This window comes from Aplidium turbinatum, chromosome 5 (assembly GCF_918807975.1).
Source record: "Aplidium turbinatum chromosome 5, kaAplTurb1.1, whole genome shotgun sequence".
NCBI lineage: Eukaryota > Metazoa > Chordata > Ascidiacea > Aplousobranchia > Polyclinidae > Aplidium > Aplidium turbinatum.
Window position 1 is genome coordinate 19,133,242 of NC_137476.1, and position 17,503 is coordinate 19,150,744.

The window sequence follows — 17,503 nt, forward strand, 5'->3', positions numbered from 1 at the left end:
ATCCAGAGCTCTTATCATTTCCCTTGTTATTTGATTTTTACCAGGAGCTTTATGGCTTTTCAATTCATTTATGGCTTCATCAAATTCAGATTCCAGTATTGGTTCACCTTCTTCATTATTAATAACAGGAATATTTCCTCTCTCATCTCCATACAGGTCGCTATTATACTCTTCCCATCTTCGCGTCACCAGATCTCGGTCGAAAATCATTTTTCAGTCTTTATTCTTGATGCAATTGGTTTGTCTTGCTTTTGACTTTCTATTACCAGTCATTTCTTTAACTTTTTGATGCATATCTCGTGACTTGTGCGTAGCTTCTAATTGTTCTATAGTTTCACACTGTTCATCCCACCACTTTTGTTTTGCTGTTTGGCACTTTTGATTTATTTCTTTATGTAGCTTAAAATACTGGATGTTATTGTCTTTGTTTCTTTTTCTTTCTATCATCAAGTCTAGAATCTCTTGATTCATCCATGGTTGCTTAGAGGCTTTTTTCTTTTGCTGTAAAACTTTTTTGCTTGCATCATTCAAGTTCTTCTGTATTTCATGCCATTTCATGCCAAGATAAAATAGCTTTAGATAAATCGGAAAACACATAACCCACACGACACCTGCGTGGGTCGCATTCAAACTGCAATGTTCACCATTGACAAGCCAAATCACGTACACATGTTGCATTAAGATTTTGTGTGCCTCCAGAATACCACACATATAGAAACCGAGATTTTCCAGTGTATAAAAATATACCGCTTCCAAGATTATCAATTAAATTGGCTGTAGAAGTCTGATCATAGAAATAAGAGGACTACAGTTTGAATGTATATGACAGTTCATTCATAATTAAAATCAATCAGGTTAACCTGACACATGTAGTTATCAACTGCACGTAATTCTGATAGAAATGAATTACAAAGCGCAACAACCATTCCATATTTTAATATAAGAAGTAAACAAAATCAGTCAGGTTTGGAAACTTGTATAATTAATTGGTAAAGTTTTCGTCACTGCAAAGGCGGCTTCTTCAGTATCTTATTCTATTTAAATAAGATACTGAAGAAGCCGCCTTCACGGTGGCAAAAGCTTTATCGATAAACTATGAAAGTTTCCAAACCTGAGTAATTTTGTTTACTTACGGTACTGTATATATCGTTCATATATTTTGTTCGGTTGTATTGTAAATGAAGAATCCTTGCATAACTTTTCATCCTCAATAACATCGAGGAACCAGAACAGAGATTGAGAAACATCAGCATTTATTTCTGTAACTATATTTAAATGCTTAGCCTTCTTTTAGTTTAAAAATATCACCAATATAACACCTTTAAACCAATGATTTATCATTAACTTATGTAGGCTACTGTAAGTAAACTATTAGCACATCTTAGATGGTTTGTTACCCAAAAAGGAATACCGGATGATTTATCGTAGGCTATGTGGGAATTTGTGCCTACAGGCCTACCTACATAGCTTGCAGACCTAGCAGAGTTAGAGAAATGTGATTGTGTTAGTTACTGCAACTAATTATTCTTAACTCTTCAAAAAATTCAAAACCAAAACCTTCAAAACCACAAATTGAAATCAAGCTAGGCTACCAAATCTCCGAGAAAATTTAGAAATTAAAAGCATTATTGTTTCTGATGATTTGTGGTTTAAGTAACCTACAGTATTACTGCCAATAAGCCTATATTGTTTTGTTTCAGATTTTGATCTTCTTCATCAGATGGCTATTCAAGATGGTTCATCTTTTGGAATTGATAAATCTCCAAATATTGAAGTAAAGATTTAATTCGGCCTAGTTCTCATTTTAATCAGCTAAGACGCGAGCTTAAAGCAGTGATTTCTAAGTTATGGATAATTGCCTCAAAAAGAGTAATTAGACATTTTATGAGAATAATTTTTCATTGCTTTTTGCCAAAGTTATAACAACATATTTTCTATACTAGATATCAGGCTAGATATATTTATTTTTGTGTGTGTCTACATGCCTCTTTGTTTTACTTTACATCATGTTTTGTGTGAAAATCACAGTGGGTGATCTTAAAAGCCTAGGTGTCTGTGTATGGTAGACATTAAATTTAGTAGGCCTACTGCAGTAGCTACAGTATAGTGAAAGCTATACTTATGGTAAGTTGCAGTGGTCTAGTCGTAATATACATATTGTAGTTAAGAAACATACATATTGTAGTTAAGGTCTAGTTATAATATAGGCTACATATTGAAAGTTAAGAACTTTTAAAATGAGTCCGAAAAAACGAAGCTACTTAAAGGCTTTTCTGAGGTTCATTGTTACAAGTGCCAGTGAAACTTCAATGCTTGATTTGTCTTGAAGTATCGACTAAAGACAATATAAAACTGAGCAAACTCAACGCTCTTCAGCCCTAATCGTACACAGGGCTGGATTAAAGTAATGATGTTTTTTTTACTTGAGTAATAAGTAGACCGAGAACCTTGGAAACTTTTCATACAAAGGGACAGTCAATTCTTAGAATCAAGTGCGATAACGAGAGAAGAATAAGTAAAGATTAAAACATTACTTAAGTTATGAAGTAATAGAAAATCTGCAATGTATCCTAGCATAAACAATTCAAGCTGTAGAAAAAATAGGCCCACATGCATATTTGTAATGTTCCCATCATGATACTTTTTGCCGTTTTCGTATTGACAAGATGGGTAGTTGCTATATCACGTTCACTTGGTAATAATGAAGTTAAAACAAAAGGAATCAGTCAAAGGAAAATAGAGACATCAAATAGTTATAATAAACAAAAATATAAGGCCCTATAGCCATAACAGTCTCCCAGTTGGATTGTTGTTGTATCTCTCTCACTGGCTCAGAAAGCAGCGAGAATCAATCGCACTACCACAAAGAGAAGACCTGAGTAGACAAATAGTCCATCTGCAAGAAAGCATTATCCTCAACCCCGCGACCTAAATGGTGGAGCTCCCTCTCGGGTGCATTGCTGCTCCAAAATTACGCCATGGGGTGTGTTGTAGATCCAAATAAAACAGTTTTTCACTATAGTGAGAGAAAGGCATAAGACAAGATTTTAGATTTTCAATAGCTTTGGAATACTTTTTGGTGGCTTTGTAAAAAGTTCATTCCTTTTTCATATGAGCCAAGATTTTTCTTGAACTGGATACGAAAGGAATTTGTAGCTTTTTGTAAAGCCAGTAGCCTACCACTTTCACAATTTACAAAAGTGCAAAGGCGCGAATTATAAAAAGGTGACAAAACACAACCTAGGTGCAAGGGGCCAACTTATAAATCTTCCGTTTTATTTTCTTATTTAAATTAATGTATTTCAAAATTTCAAGTAATTGAAAATTACTTAAGTAAGTAACAAGTAAATGTTTACTTACTGGAATCCAGCCCTAATCGTAGAGAATAATATGAAAAGCGCTTTTTTGGCAAGCATTTAAAAAATCTATGTTTTATGAAATGTAGGCAGCGTTCGGCGAATTTTATTAGCAGTTTGCAGCGGTTTAACATGAGCAGTTTATGTAATAATAGCGAAACAGTATAGCAACATTGCTCAATCGAAAAAATCCGCGTATTCGGCAAAAAACTATTGAAATTCTGTACAATTGAAGCAACGAAATAAAGTATATTTAGATATCAGGAAACCAGCAGTAGACAACAAAATATATTTCGCTTTCAAACAATACAAACAAAAAGTACACATGTGAAACAAATCATTTGTTGTCGCAAGTGGTGGAAGATTTAGGGTTTACTTGTTATTTGTCTATTTCCTTGCTTACTGCGGTAATTTGATGTGTTTTGAAAAGAGGTTAATTAAAATCATTCAAGTTCTTTTCATGGGTGCCGAAAATAAAAAAATGATAAGAATCACAGGATAAGAGGCTTTTATATCGGAATGGCCCGATTCGGTGAGTCCGATTCGGTGAGTCCGATCCCTTAACGGGGGATTTTTTCAATTTTTTTTTTAATTATCGGGTACCGTGGCCTAATTATCATTGCCGTTTTAGGGTTAGGGGTTAGGAGTTAGGGTTAGGGGTTAGAGGTTAGGAACTCACCGAATCAAACTCACCGAATCCGACTCACCGAATAGTAGCAGACCCTTTTATATAATGCTGTTTTTCTTTTTTCTCTTCTTACCACATGATACCAAACAAGACGTGTTTTACCAGTCTTCATATAACCTACCATATAGGATATCTTAATCGTTCGCCACACTCTGAATCAATTGTTTACTGTTTATTAATACTGTTCCTAGATTTTTAATGGCATCTGTATTTTTTGCCGTAGCAATGAATCCTTTTTTTTGTAAGTAATGGCGTAAACCCATTTTAAGTATAAATATGGACAAAGTAGAGACTTTCCTGTGATGTGGTTTCGCATACACTAATCTTATGTTTATTGTTGACTATATCTGTTATTGAAAATTAAAAGATTTGTGTCTTGAGTAAATCACCTCACCCTGTCACATCAAAATTCAAACAATAGCAGTAATATTAGATAAATAAAGATTTTATCCACATTTTTGCATTATAATTTCACCTTGTTTATTTAGAAAGCACCAATCTTCAAGTTACAGGTTTCATAAAATTAAAATATAGGCTACAATAAAAAGGAAAAAGTGAGTCCCATGCTTGCTCCAAGCATCCGTGCTGAGAAGATAAGGTTCTCATTATACTAAGACTTTGGCACTAATGAGAGTAAGGTGACCGGTTCCTTTCTCTCGGCCGCCTTTACTTCAGCAACTACGCCCACCCAATTTATTACACCCTGGGCAGAAGGTGAGCAGTGTTTTTCAACAACCAGTCTAAGCCAGGAGTCGAACCAGGATTGCATGATTGTAAAGATAACGCCTTCTCCTCTGCGCCCTCTCAATATACACAATAGCGTGTGTTAAATGTGGTATGGTAGCAATAAGATACTTTATTACATTGTTCAGCTAATGTTAAAATTTCAGGAAGGATTATTTGCACAAATTGTTAACGAAGATAACCTTCGAAGCCAAATGACGTCGTACTTTCGTCACTTTTCACAAAGAAGCAACGTCGATGAGCCCAGATGGACAGTTCCTTATTTGGATATTTGGGGTTTAGGTAGCACACGAATTTTTTCGTCAATTACTGGCTTGAATCATTCTGTTTTTTAGAACGAAGTGAATTGGTTAAGGTTACAAATTAGCGCTTATTAAATCATTTGACAATGCACAATCCATCTGGTTTAATTCAACAGGTGTGGTTACATCGGGAACGCTTCCAGTTTATTCTTCGTCAGGAGATATAACGGGAGTGGTCGCAGTGGATGTTACGCTTGACGAACTTCTAGCTGAGTCCACCTTTTTTAGACCAACTGAATCTTCTTATTCATTCATCATTGACAAGTTTGGTAGGTAACATACATTAGTCTGTTAGTAAAAACTAAAATGAGCTGTAGTGATCGTGCTACCGCTGTTTCTAATCAATTTTGTGTAGCTAACATACAGTTGTAGCCTAAGCTACATTTACATGCAGTATAAAACGTAACCTAAAGAACTTTACATCGTGATATTGTTCACAAATGTAAAGACATTGTGTTATCTATTTGCATGTTCTGATTTTTTTCATATCTCCTATTTACCATAAGCCATGTTTTAATGGAATTCTTAATCATGCCAAGAGTAGGGTTATTTAACCACAAGCGACTTTCAAAAACCTGCATTGTTCAACGCGCTTGCAATATCTAACGGTACAGTCAAAAATTATTCTTTCGTAAAAACCAAAAATTACTCTATTTTAGCCTAATGTTTTTTGTCTAAAGTACGAAAGAAAAATCGCGGTAACTTATTGGTTTGTTTACTTCTCCATCAATTTGTTTGATATTTTTCACGAAAGCATGCATTTTTTTCTTACCAAATGTATTAACAGATGTGTGAATGTGAGTAATATATAACTTCTGCGCAAACAATTTGTTATTACTAATTTATTTTATTGGGGCCACAACGGGTTCCAATTATGCTGAAGAAGGACCATGCTCACGGTGGCATTACCGAGTTTATTTTTTTCCTGCACCACGACCGAGGGTTTATAATTTTATCACCCTAGAACAGGGCTTCCCGATTCGTTTATCACCTCACACCCCATGGGAGTGATGAAGCCAGTCTCGCACCCTCTGTTTTGAAGCGGAGTGGTTTTGAGAAAAAAATTCAAAATACGTACGAAAACAACGCAATAAAGCAGCTCACCGGCCTTTATACGACTAACGAAGAGGAAAAAGGGCAGCCTTCAACAACGCAATCACACAAAATGAAAAAGCAAATAAATAAAGAAATAACACAAACTGAGAACATAATGGCGTTAATCAAGATCTTTGACTTTTCTCCTGCCTCTTCTTTGCAATTATCTGTTCGAAACGTGAAACCTTGTGGGACAATGCAATGCGCAGATCATTTTCGGGGTCCAAGGCGTTGCGGTATTTATTCTTCATATAAAGTAGAGATGAAAATCCCGATTCACACAGCCAAGTGGTAGCAAATGGAACCAGAACTTGTAATGCTTTCTTAGCCAGAGTTGGATGGATATCCAGTTTGAACGCTGCACCAGAAAGTTTCGAGTGAACTAGACTCATAAAGCAACTTTGTCGATTGGCATACTTGCATATCTATCAGATGTTCCCTATCTTCATTCTCATCTCCCATCTTCTCTAATTTGAAGGCAAAGGGATTGATAATCCAAGTTTCCGGTTCTTCCAGATCTCCTGGGGAGAAATATCCGCCAAATGACTCTCTCAGACTTTCCAAGTGCTGACTGATTTCTGCCTTGACACTTTCTTCCAAGTCCAAGTTGCTGTGTTCCAAGATGACTTTCTCTAGCAAGGAAAAATTAGCGAAATTCTGCTGTAGGATACGCAGACTAAACAACGGCAGTTTCTGTCTGAAAGCACGCAACAAGCCACAAGCGGTCACAATATTCACTTTTTTTCTCTGTATCGAACAATTTAGGTCATTTAGATGTTGGAAAACGTCCGCCAGGTATGCCAACATAGGAGCAAAGTTAGGAGATTCGAAAGTATGCACAAGAGCACTTTTTCGTTCTCGCAGAAATTGTTCAATTTTCATTCTGCGCTCAAAAAATAAATTGCCAACAATGAGCAAATTGCTGACACAATATTATCGCATTATCATGCCACCAATCACGTGACGTTCGGACCACGGCCTTTCTGTTATCAGTAACTTGTCGGGTGGTATTTTCTTGTTGTCGTGCATTGTGCTGTACAGGCTAACATAGAATGCTCTGAGAGATAATCACTTGTGATGAAACATTTATTAACCAATTGAGGCTTTTATTCACTGAAATATAGAAACACAAAACAATAAGAACTAAAGACAAACTAATAGCAATAGGTAACGTAGTAGGCATACAACACAAACTTCCACTGTAACATAATAGTTTCAAACATAAGACTGCGACGCTCTGGCAAAGCAGTTGAAAGGAAAGGTTGCTTGCGGTGCCAGAGGCATCGCGCTTCATAATCAAGCAGCACTGCAGCAGATGAGTCACAAATTCCAGACGTTGTCAAGACGTAAATACCACATTCTTCCCTCCTTATCTTCGGAATATCATCTTCGAATAAAACAATAACAAAACGATACAATAATAAACAGATACATTTCATACATGATAAATCTAAATGCATTACCTACAGGCACCTCAAACGTCTTATATATTGTGACCATATCTTTCAGGTGGTCTAGTTACTCTAGTCTAGAGTCTAGAAGAACGTCTCGGGTGTGTAGAAGTAGTTAAGGGAGATTCAGTCATTTCATGATTAGTTTCTGAAGAAGTATGAGTATCTGCATCAATATCCGGTGTAAGATTTTGCTGTGTACCTACGGTTTCTGGTGAAGAGTTTCGTTGTGTACATGGAGGTTCTGATGTAAGATTTTGTTGTGTAAGTGAAGTTTGAAAGGGAGATTCAGTAGGAGTAGAAACCATGTTATCATTGTTTGATCCATTTCTAGGTGTTGGAGCAAGATCGTTGGTTGAGACGGAAGATTCTTGACCATTGGGAAATCGCACATGGGCGAAACTTAGGTTTGCGTCCAATAGCTCGACCTCTTCCACAAGCGGATCGCTTTTATTTCGGACAAAACGTCGGAGTAGGACTGGTCCTGGCTGGATAAGCCAGCTAGGAAGAGATTGACCGAACATACTTCGACGACTAAACCCCAGAAATCGTTCGTGGGAGTGGTGTTGGTTGCAGTGCATAAGAGAGATCGTACTGCGTGCAGAGCTTCGGGTAGAACTGCCTCCCAGCAGCCCTCGGGCTGTTCATATGTTCTTAACAAGAGTTTGACAGTTCTCCAAACAGTTTGGTTAATTCTTTCACATTGAGAGTTGCCGGTAGGGTGGTATGGTGTACTCCTGCTACTCGCAATTCCTCTGTCTGAAAGATATTGCTTGAAATCTTGAGACATGAATGAAGAGCCTCGGTCGCTGTGGATATACTGTAGAAGGGATGACCAAATAAAGAAAAGAGTTGACCAAGGCAACGAATAACAGTGGGCGAAGTCATGTCTTTACATGCAAATGCGAAAGGATAGCGACTATATTCATCAACAACAATCAACATATACTTATTCCTGCCATCGAGGGGTCCTTTAAAGTCAATGCTGAGTCTTTCCCATGGCCTCATCGATTTAATTAACAATTTGGGTGGTTTACGATAAAATCGAGGTTTTAATTCAGCGCAGACTTTGCAGTGCAAACAAACATTTTTGACATCTTCCATAGAAAAGGGCAGATTTTTGGTGCGAATGAAATGGGATAAACGTGAAATGCCAGGGTGCCCAAGTTTTTCATGGATTTTGGTAAGATCGGGCGAGTTAGAAGATAGTGTACACGCTCTGGATAACGCATTTGGAACTACATTGCTCTTACCGGGTCGATGCAAGATGTCGTAATCGAAATTTCCCAATTCGGCACGCCACAGCTGGATTTTGTTGTTTTTAATTTTACCTAGTCGTTTTGGGTCAAACATGAAGAAAACGGCCCTTTGATCTGTCAGAAGTGTAAACTTGCGGCCATGTAATAAATGGCTCCACTTTCTAACCGCATCCATGATAGCCGAAGCTTCTTTTTCTACAGTTGAATAGTTTGCTTCGCAACGAGAAAAGGTTCTAGAGTGAAAGGCAACAGGTTGCCCTCCCTGATTTAAAGTGGCAGCTAAGGTATGCTCCGAAGCGTCGCACTCCACTAAAAATGGAATTCCTTCTTTGACACTGGTGAGGCAAGCAGATGCAAGACCTTCACGCAAAGTTTCGAAGCTTTTAATAGCGTCAGAGGGTAGAGAAAAAGAAGATGATAGATTGGATTGTACTAAAGGTCTGACCTTTTCAGAGAAATCAGGTACCCATTTGGCATAATAAGAAAACATTCCCAAAACCCGTTGTAATTCCGGTTTAGATTTCGGAAAGGTAAGTTCGAGCAAGGGTTGAAGGCGTTCAGGGTCAGGTTTGATTTTACGGTGTGAAAGTCTATAACCCAGTAAGTCAATCTCATTACGAGCAAAAACACATTTCGATTCATTAAAAGCTAAGCCCTCGGCTTTAGCTGCAGCAAACAAGGCGTTTAATTTCGCGTCATGATCTGCTCGATCATTGCCACACGCAGTTATATTGTCAAGATAGGCATAGGTGTCAGTCAAACTATGCTTTTCGATCAGTTTGTCAACAATTCGTTGAAAAAACGACACACCATTAGTAACACCAAATGGTAAGCGCGTGAATTGAAATAATTTTCCTTCGGCTTCAAAAGCCGTAAATGGGCGGTCTGCAGGACAAAGCGAAATTTGATAATAGGCGGATTTTAAATCTAAAGTGCTAAACACAGATCCTTCTGCGATTTTCGCAATTTGGTCACTTATTTTAGGCAGCGGATAAGCATCAAGTAACGTAAATGTATTTATAGTTTGTGAATAGTCAACAACCATTCTTGGTTTATGTCGTCCATCTCTTGCAACCAGCACTTGTGCTCGCCAAGGTGAATGAAAAGGTTCGATAATTTTCTCGGACAAAAGTTTGCTCACCTCCTCCCGGATTAATTCACGATCTTCTTGATTGAAGTTCCGAGACTTAGTAGCGATGGGCTTTGAGTTAGATTCCAAACTTTGGAATAAACGAGGAGATTCCATGGTTGAGGCAGATACCCTGCAGTAAGAGTCTCCGATCACTAACTTTCTTTGTGATCCATCAAGTTTGAACACAACTTCTTCATGCTGGTTCAGAAAACCTTGGCCTAGTATGATGTCGGCACAAAGTTTTGGTACTACTCCAAAGACGACGTTGGTATACTTTCTCTCTTGAAGTTTGATGTCAGTACACACTTCCCCAGCACTTGTGCAGTGAGTTGGTCCGAAGCCATTGAAACTTTAGATGGCTTGCCTTGAGGTTGCAGTTTAATAAATTTTGCAGCTTTGGCACTCATGAAGTTGTCGGATGCACCTGTGTCCAGCAAGCAATCGAAATCCACCCCTTTTATTTGTATACGTATTGTGGTTTTGTTTAAGCATTCTGGGACTGTACCAAGAACAGAATACAAGTGAGATTTTTCAGCATCACCATGGGCTGTGTTGTCATCATCAAGTGGGGACTTGTGGCCTGCAAATGGTATTGCAGCTGCTTTCCGAAGGTTGTTTTGGCAAACACGTTGGAAATGACCAATCTTGCCACAAGCATTGCAAAGCTTGTCTTTCGCTGGACAAAAGTATCTGCCACCGGCATGGAGATTACCTCCACAAAAAAAAAACACTTGCGCTTTGTGCATCGGTTAGAAACTGTAGGTTTCATTGTTGCCGTTTTCGCATCGCTGCTGGATTGGTTAGAAATGGATGAAGCACGCTGGGGTGAATTAGTTAAATAAGAATTTGAGTGTTTTTTGCTTGGTCTAGCGTTTGAGCTTTTCTAATGGCAGTTGGTAAATCCAATTTTTGCTCTTCAAGTAATCTCTGTCGAATTGTATTGGAGTTGATGCCATTAATAAAAGCATCTCTTGTAATTTCGTCCTTGTAGGTCTCCGCGTCTACGTTTTCGAATTCGCATTCTCTTGCTAGTTGACGTAATGCGTGAATGTATTCATCGATAGTCTCTTCAGGATTTTGAACTCTGGTCATTAACAAATGTCTAGCAAACACAACATTTTTCTTTTTATAATAAGCATTGTCGAGCGCTGTCCTTTCCCTGCATCTGCGATGAAGGCGTAGGTTCTGTGTGAGAGTGAGATTGCTAGTAACCACAGCTTGTCGATGTTCTCTGGATTTCCTTCGTTTCTTTCAACTGCAGTTAGGAAAGTTTCAAAAGTTTTTTTTCCAGTGACCGTATATTTTCTTTGCTTCGGGATCTTCTGGAAGGATCTCCAGTCTGTTGGGTCGCAGCAACATGTCCATTAATACAAGTGAATAAAATTGTGATGAAACATTTAATAACCAATTGAGGCTTTTATTCACTGAAATATAGAAACACAAAACAATAAGAACTAAAGACAAACTAATAGCAATAGGTAACGTAGTAGGCATACAACACAAACTTCTACTGTAACATAATAGTTTCAAACATAAGATAATAATAATGTTATGGTTTTGGGACTCACCCTGTAGAGGTTGACAATATGAGTCCCTCCAATTGCGCTAATGGGCGCATGTTATTTGTCTTGTCTACTTTTAACGTTGTCCAATTTTGCTGCTTTGTTGTTAACTTTAACTGAAGCTGAAATTACTAATAGGCTACGCATGTTTGTTGACTCTGCTACGGATTCCGAAAGAGAATAAAAGAAACGCAAACCATTCGGTGTCAGGTTATGAACCGCACATCTTTGAGAATATTTATAATACCTCTGTTTAATTATGTAGCTGTATCATCGGTACTCAACACGGATAACGATGTTGTAACTTGCTCGAGGCGCACTTTTAAAGTTCAAAACTCTTTCAGGTCAACAAACAAACAAAACGTTGCCAATTATGTTTACTGAACACTTTTTCGTTATGTGGTACCGAATGCAATAGCCTACCTGCACTCATCGAATGCAATAGCCTACCTGCACTCATCAAATGCAATAGCCTACCTGCACTCATCGAATGCAATAGCCTACCTGCACTCATTGAATGCAGCAAGTCTCATTTGTGTTTAGTTTTCTTCGGTGATTGAAGTTGACTAGGCGGCTAGGCCGATTGTTAAGTTTATGTAGGCTACTATACTCCTAAAGCAGAGGTGCACAACCTTTTTGCTATTGCCGGCCGCATTCAGATTAATTCTACAAAGCACAACCGCTAGGGAGTTTTAAATGATTTTTTTTTAATTTGCGTTATTTAAGAGAAGAACTTATTCGTTAATATCTACTAAACTGATCATACTTATACCTAATAGTGCCATGAAATATCAAACACTTTTTGAAATGAATTTATTCTGTCTGCGACATTGCAATTAGTGACTCCCTCGATTTTGCATACGAGCAGATAAAATTGCTAAGTTGGGAGCCTTGCGAGATACAATCTTAGTTGAGACTCCAGGTTTCCGTCCAACAATCGCATTTGGTAGGCTACTCGTTTTTCAGGTACTTCTTTTGTGAAAAGGCAGACTCGCATACGTAAGTGCTTCGGAAAAGAACAAGAGTTTCTCTTGCCAATTCTTGCAACATTGGATAATCAAGTGCACTTTTCCACATTTTCGACACAGATTTTCCTCGACTCGCTTTCTAATTTTGCGTAATTGTGTGACATATGACGACGAAAATACAGCTTTGCATTATCTCCTTTAACAGTTTTAACTACTTGACTGCATATTAGACACATCATAGTATGCGCTGCCGTCTCGATCATGAAATAATCCAACTCCCATTTGGAATTGAATACCCTTTTCTCCTCTGATAGTGTTCTTTTTCTTTTTAAGGACATACGGTAATGCAATGTAGGCTACCGTTACAATGAAATTGGGCAGAGGAAAAAGTTTTGTCTCTAAACGATTTTACAGTCTAGCTTACAAAAACTTATGATGAAAATGTTTTTCAAGCTCTAAAATTTGAAATGTTATATATAATTACAAGCATAGCCTATTCAGTGGTTCTAGATATCTCTGTAGCCTATAATATTTAAAATACATTTCATTTTTTTAATGAAATAACTTTTTCATTTCAACAACAGGGCACGGCCGCCAACACATGCTTATTAAATACATGTTAACGGCCGCATAATTATTCATCGACGGCCGCAGGTTGAACACCGTTGTCCTAAAGGAACGTTGTTGATTCAAGAAAATGTTTTATTAAAAGTTTCTTCTTTGTATCCAGAAAGTCAGTGACTGAGAACTGACTCGCAAGAATAGCCCTAATAATTAATCATTCGCTTTCTCCGCTTGCAGCAGACTGCACATCAACATGGGTTACTTAACAGGGTTCCATGTGATTTTATGAGCCGTACTGCTTCCATGCCGGCTCAAGGCAGATTGGAAGAGAGTGATATGTTACCAGATTATTACCCGATTTATCCTCACTGCGTTAGTGCGTTATGCAAGAAAGAACACAATCGGTAGGCCTACCCTTTTTGTTTGTTTGTTTGTTTTTCATATGTTTACCCTGCATTGCGGGAAAGCGGACTTGAGCGCTATGCATCGGTGTACGCCTTCCGACGTACACCTGACCCACGCTGCAGCCGACGGCAATGTCTGTTTCCGGTTGTCTACTCTACTTATTACTGAAATTTGGTACTACCCATTACTCGAAATCGATCACTGGGTAGAGGCAATTATCGTAAAGTTTCTTGCCCAGAGAAACAACAGCAAGTGCGGGTGGCTGGAGTCGAACATGCAGGCTCTTGACTGCGAGCCCAACGCGCTAACCACTCAGCAATTGCTGCCGACTTTTTAAAGTCTTTGTTATGACCCGACCTGGAATCGAACCCAGGGCTACCAGCACCAGAGCCGAAGGCGATAACCACTGATCCAAGGGTGCTAATTTGTGTAATAATAGCCCTAGTGAAAGGTTATTTCCAACAAATGTAAACTGCTTTGTGTGTTCAAAGCCCCAACAGTTCTGTCATGCTGAAAAAATTAAGCTGCTGGAGAAGCTCGCTTATTCCAAAGGATAAATACTGTATTTCATCATTCGGTTTTATTTACTGCTGTCATCAACTATCAGCAACGTTAATATTTACGATTTGATGAAAGACTAGTTACGCTTCGTTATCGGTTTCTTTTTTTTTTAATAGTTGGTTACGGTACTTTTCGAAAATTATGGGACAAGCGAATCAGTGTTGAGTTGATGTTTATTTACTTTCCAAAATATGACCAAACATGGACTGTTTGGTCCAATTCTGTAAGTAAATACTATTGAAACTGTTTCAACAGATCTGACGTATGGTCAATAACCAAAGGTTTAACCCATTTACGACAGGTGTCCTTTTAAAAGGACATCGTTTTAAAGGACTCAGTATTGCATCATCCTATTTTGATTGAATCATTTTGGGCTTGCTAGTAGTTGTTTAGGGTCTGTTTTGGAAGATAAATATTTGAGAACAGCGTACTTTTTCTGGATTTTGTGAAAGTTTGAAGATTGTTGAAAAATGAGAAGAGCCGGAAGAGGTGAAGTGAGGAGGAACATGCAAGTTTCATTGCCTATTACTAATAGATATGAATTATGTCTCTTCATGGTTTGACACTCTATAATATTGTGCTTCCTACTACACTCTAATTTGTGTAAGGTTTTGCTTCTTTTGTTTGTTTACTTTGTTTTATATTTATTGTTGCCTTTTAAAAGGATACCGGCCACATGGCCAAATGTTTTTGGCTGATTTTTACCCTGTCAAAGGATATTGAACAACGTATAAAAGTAGCACATTGTGCCTATGGAAGACTTAACCATCGTGTTTTCAACAACCATGCTATATCTATCTGCACAAAAATTATGGTCCTCTGGCTAGTCGTTCTATCCACCCTTCTCTATGCTTGTGAAACCTGGACATTATACTGTCATGACATCAAACTTATTGAAAATTTCCAGCAGAGGAAACTGATTCAAATGCTAGGCACTCTTGGGAAGATTGTTTCACCAACAAGGCAATCCTTGATTGCGCCAGGTTGCCCAGTTCAGAAGCCACCATATTGCAACACAGCCTTTGTTGGACAGGACATGTTATGCGAATGGACCCAACGAGGCTTCTACGAATAATGCTTTATGGTGAACTAGAGACAGGAAAAAGTCCCCCCGGAAGATCAAAAATGAGATACAAAGATCAGCTGAAAATCTCCCTCAACTATGCAAACATTAATCTGGATTCATGGGAACAACTTGCTAGTGACAGATCACTCTGGAGAAAAAGATCTAGGAAAGGCACGGAGATTTTCGAAGAAAAAAAACAAGATACAAAAAGCTTAAGAAAAACGAAACACTAGAAAAGCTAAAACTACCACGTCTTCCACCGTCGATACAATGTGATTTTTCCCACGTTTGTTCCATCATAAACTGGGCCTCCAAAGCTACATACGACATCACTATCCAAAGCCAAATTCGATTTGACGACCAAACCAACGCTCGTACACGAGTTGGAACCGACGACGACGACTGTCAGTGGCGTATAGCTAGGGTTTGTGTTGCCGGGGAGGACCATGATTTTTCCATCTCTGATTGCGTGAAGTAGGAGCCAGCAAATAGAATTCGAGCCAAATCCATTTCAAAAACGATTTTTACTATGCTTTTTCGTTTACAATTCAACATTCTGCAGCCCAAAAGCTTCCAAACGGGGGAGGGACTGCCTACTGGAGGGGGACCGACTTCCCATTAGCTACGCCAATTGTTACCGTGAATATAATACGTTTATACAATAATTTTAAAACGTCCTTCAAGAAAGATCTCACAAATTTCTACCGAAACAAACACCTGCTTCTGTTAAGGTATCGCGAGATTTATATTTGACCATGTGGCCGGTGTCCTTTTAAAATGCAAACAAAAAAAAATGCATCAAAAAAGCAAAAATCACCAGATTTTTTTGATCTAATTAAAAAGTTATGACAATACAACTTTGTGGCTGAAATATCACCTAAAAAGAGCAACGGGAACTTGTGGCGGCTTTTAATGGGTTAATAAAGTTTGATTCCACATTATGGTTAGCCAAAAACTTTTCATTAAATAAAACATTTCAAATAAATCATTTTGAACCTTTTGTTTCCAAATCTTCAATTTTTTTTTATAAACGCATCAATTTTAGATTTCAATGAAAAACATTGATGTTATCTCCTGGGAGTGACAAACTAAATTTGTTCAGTTTTTCAAGCAAAACTGACATTTGGCATAATTTCAAAAGTTATTTGTCATTGTGAAAATGATGGACCAAGTCTGAATTTTAATCTGTTAGAAAAATTACGACTACATTTTTCAACATTAATAGCGTTTTCAAAGCTTTGACTTTTAAAAGCTACCTCACTTCACAATGCAGTGAAAGGGTTTTAAAATTCGATTCCATTTCACCCCATAAACTTACAAAAATAACATTGAGTGCGCAACTCAATAAAGTTAATAACTTTCCCAGCGTCTTGCACACAATATGCTGTACTTTGTGTCAAATTAGTATACTCCATGCCAGGTGCGTATCTTCAATGGAAGCAAGGGAAGCTTTGCTTCCCCTATCAAAATTTTAAAAAAGAGAAGATGGTATTTTTCAGTAAAACAATTTCGTAATTTCTTTACTTTAATACGAATTTGAACAGTTCCTAACTCATGTCCCCGTATGATTTCAGCTCGGTTTTAATTTTAAAAAAGTTGAAAGCTTAGGGAAGCAAAGATTCGTATCGCACCCCTTGTCTCATGTTTTTGCTATAAGAAGAAACAAAGGAAAAAAAGCAGCACAAAGGATTGCGCGATTTACGTTTCTTTTAACTAATCTGTGGAAGCAAATTTTAAATTGCTTACTTTGTCGGAGGGTTGCCAGATTAGCCAAATTCCTCGAATTAGGTTTTTTTTTAATTAACTCTTCGAAATACATAATAAAATAATAATCAATATTTCTAAAATATTGTAACTTTACCAGATGAAATCAAATTTACCATTGTTTAATACATGTTCTACAGTATACTTGTTTAATACTCGTAATGTGGCGCTACAGTCCTTTTATACTTGCTATTTTTCGGGCTGCTTTCAGAATTATTTTTGCTACAATTTATTAAAATCCCCTAAAAGTCATAAAATATATGTACATTTTATTATTTTTAATAGAAACAGGTAAATATATCCATTTGGCTTTTTTTGTCTAATATTTTCCTTGTTTTGGCCTTTTTTTGTATTATTTTAGCTTTAAGACCTTTTCATAGTCTGTCAACTCTGCTCTGTTGGATATTGTGCCAGTGGGCTACGTAATGAGAAAATCTAAAGCGCTGTTATGGTTACAATATCGGCCTAGTAAGCAAAAGTTTAAGCCGAATGTTGGCTTTACACTGTTATCCTGGGTGGATAGACTTTAGCATAAGACAGGATATGTGAGATCTAGGCTAGACTTGACTTGACTTAAATGAATTCT

General features: G+C 37.6%; 1 protein-coding gene across 1 annotated transcript in view; it reads left to right on the forward strand.

Annotated features, from left to right (window-relative positions):
- The window catches only part of LOC145770284 (VWFA and cache domain-containing protein 1-like), an 86,243-nt gene that overhangs the window by 35,835 nt on the left and 32,905 nt on the right, over positions 1 to 17,503 (forward strand). Inside the window, exons 10-12 of the mRNA XM_082581881.1 lie at positions 1,701 to 1,774; positions 4,935 to 5,070; positions 5,207 to 5,359. Of these exons, the coding sequence (XP_082438007.1) occupies positions 1,701 to 1,774; positions 4,935 to 5,070; positions 5,207 to 5,359 (363 nt within the window). The remainder of the gene's footprint in view (positions 1 to 1,700; positions 1,775 to 4,934; positions 5,071 to 5,206; positions 5,360 to 17,503) is intronic.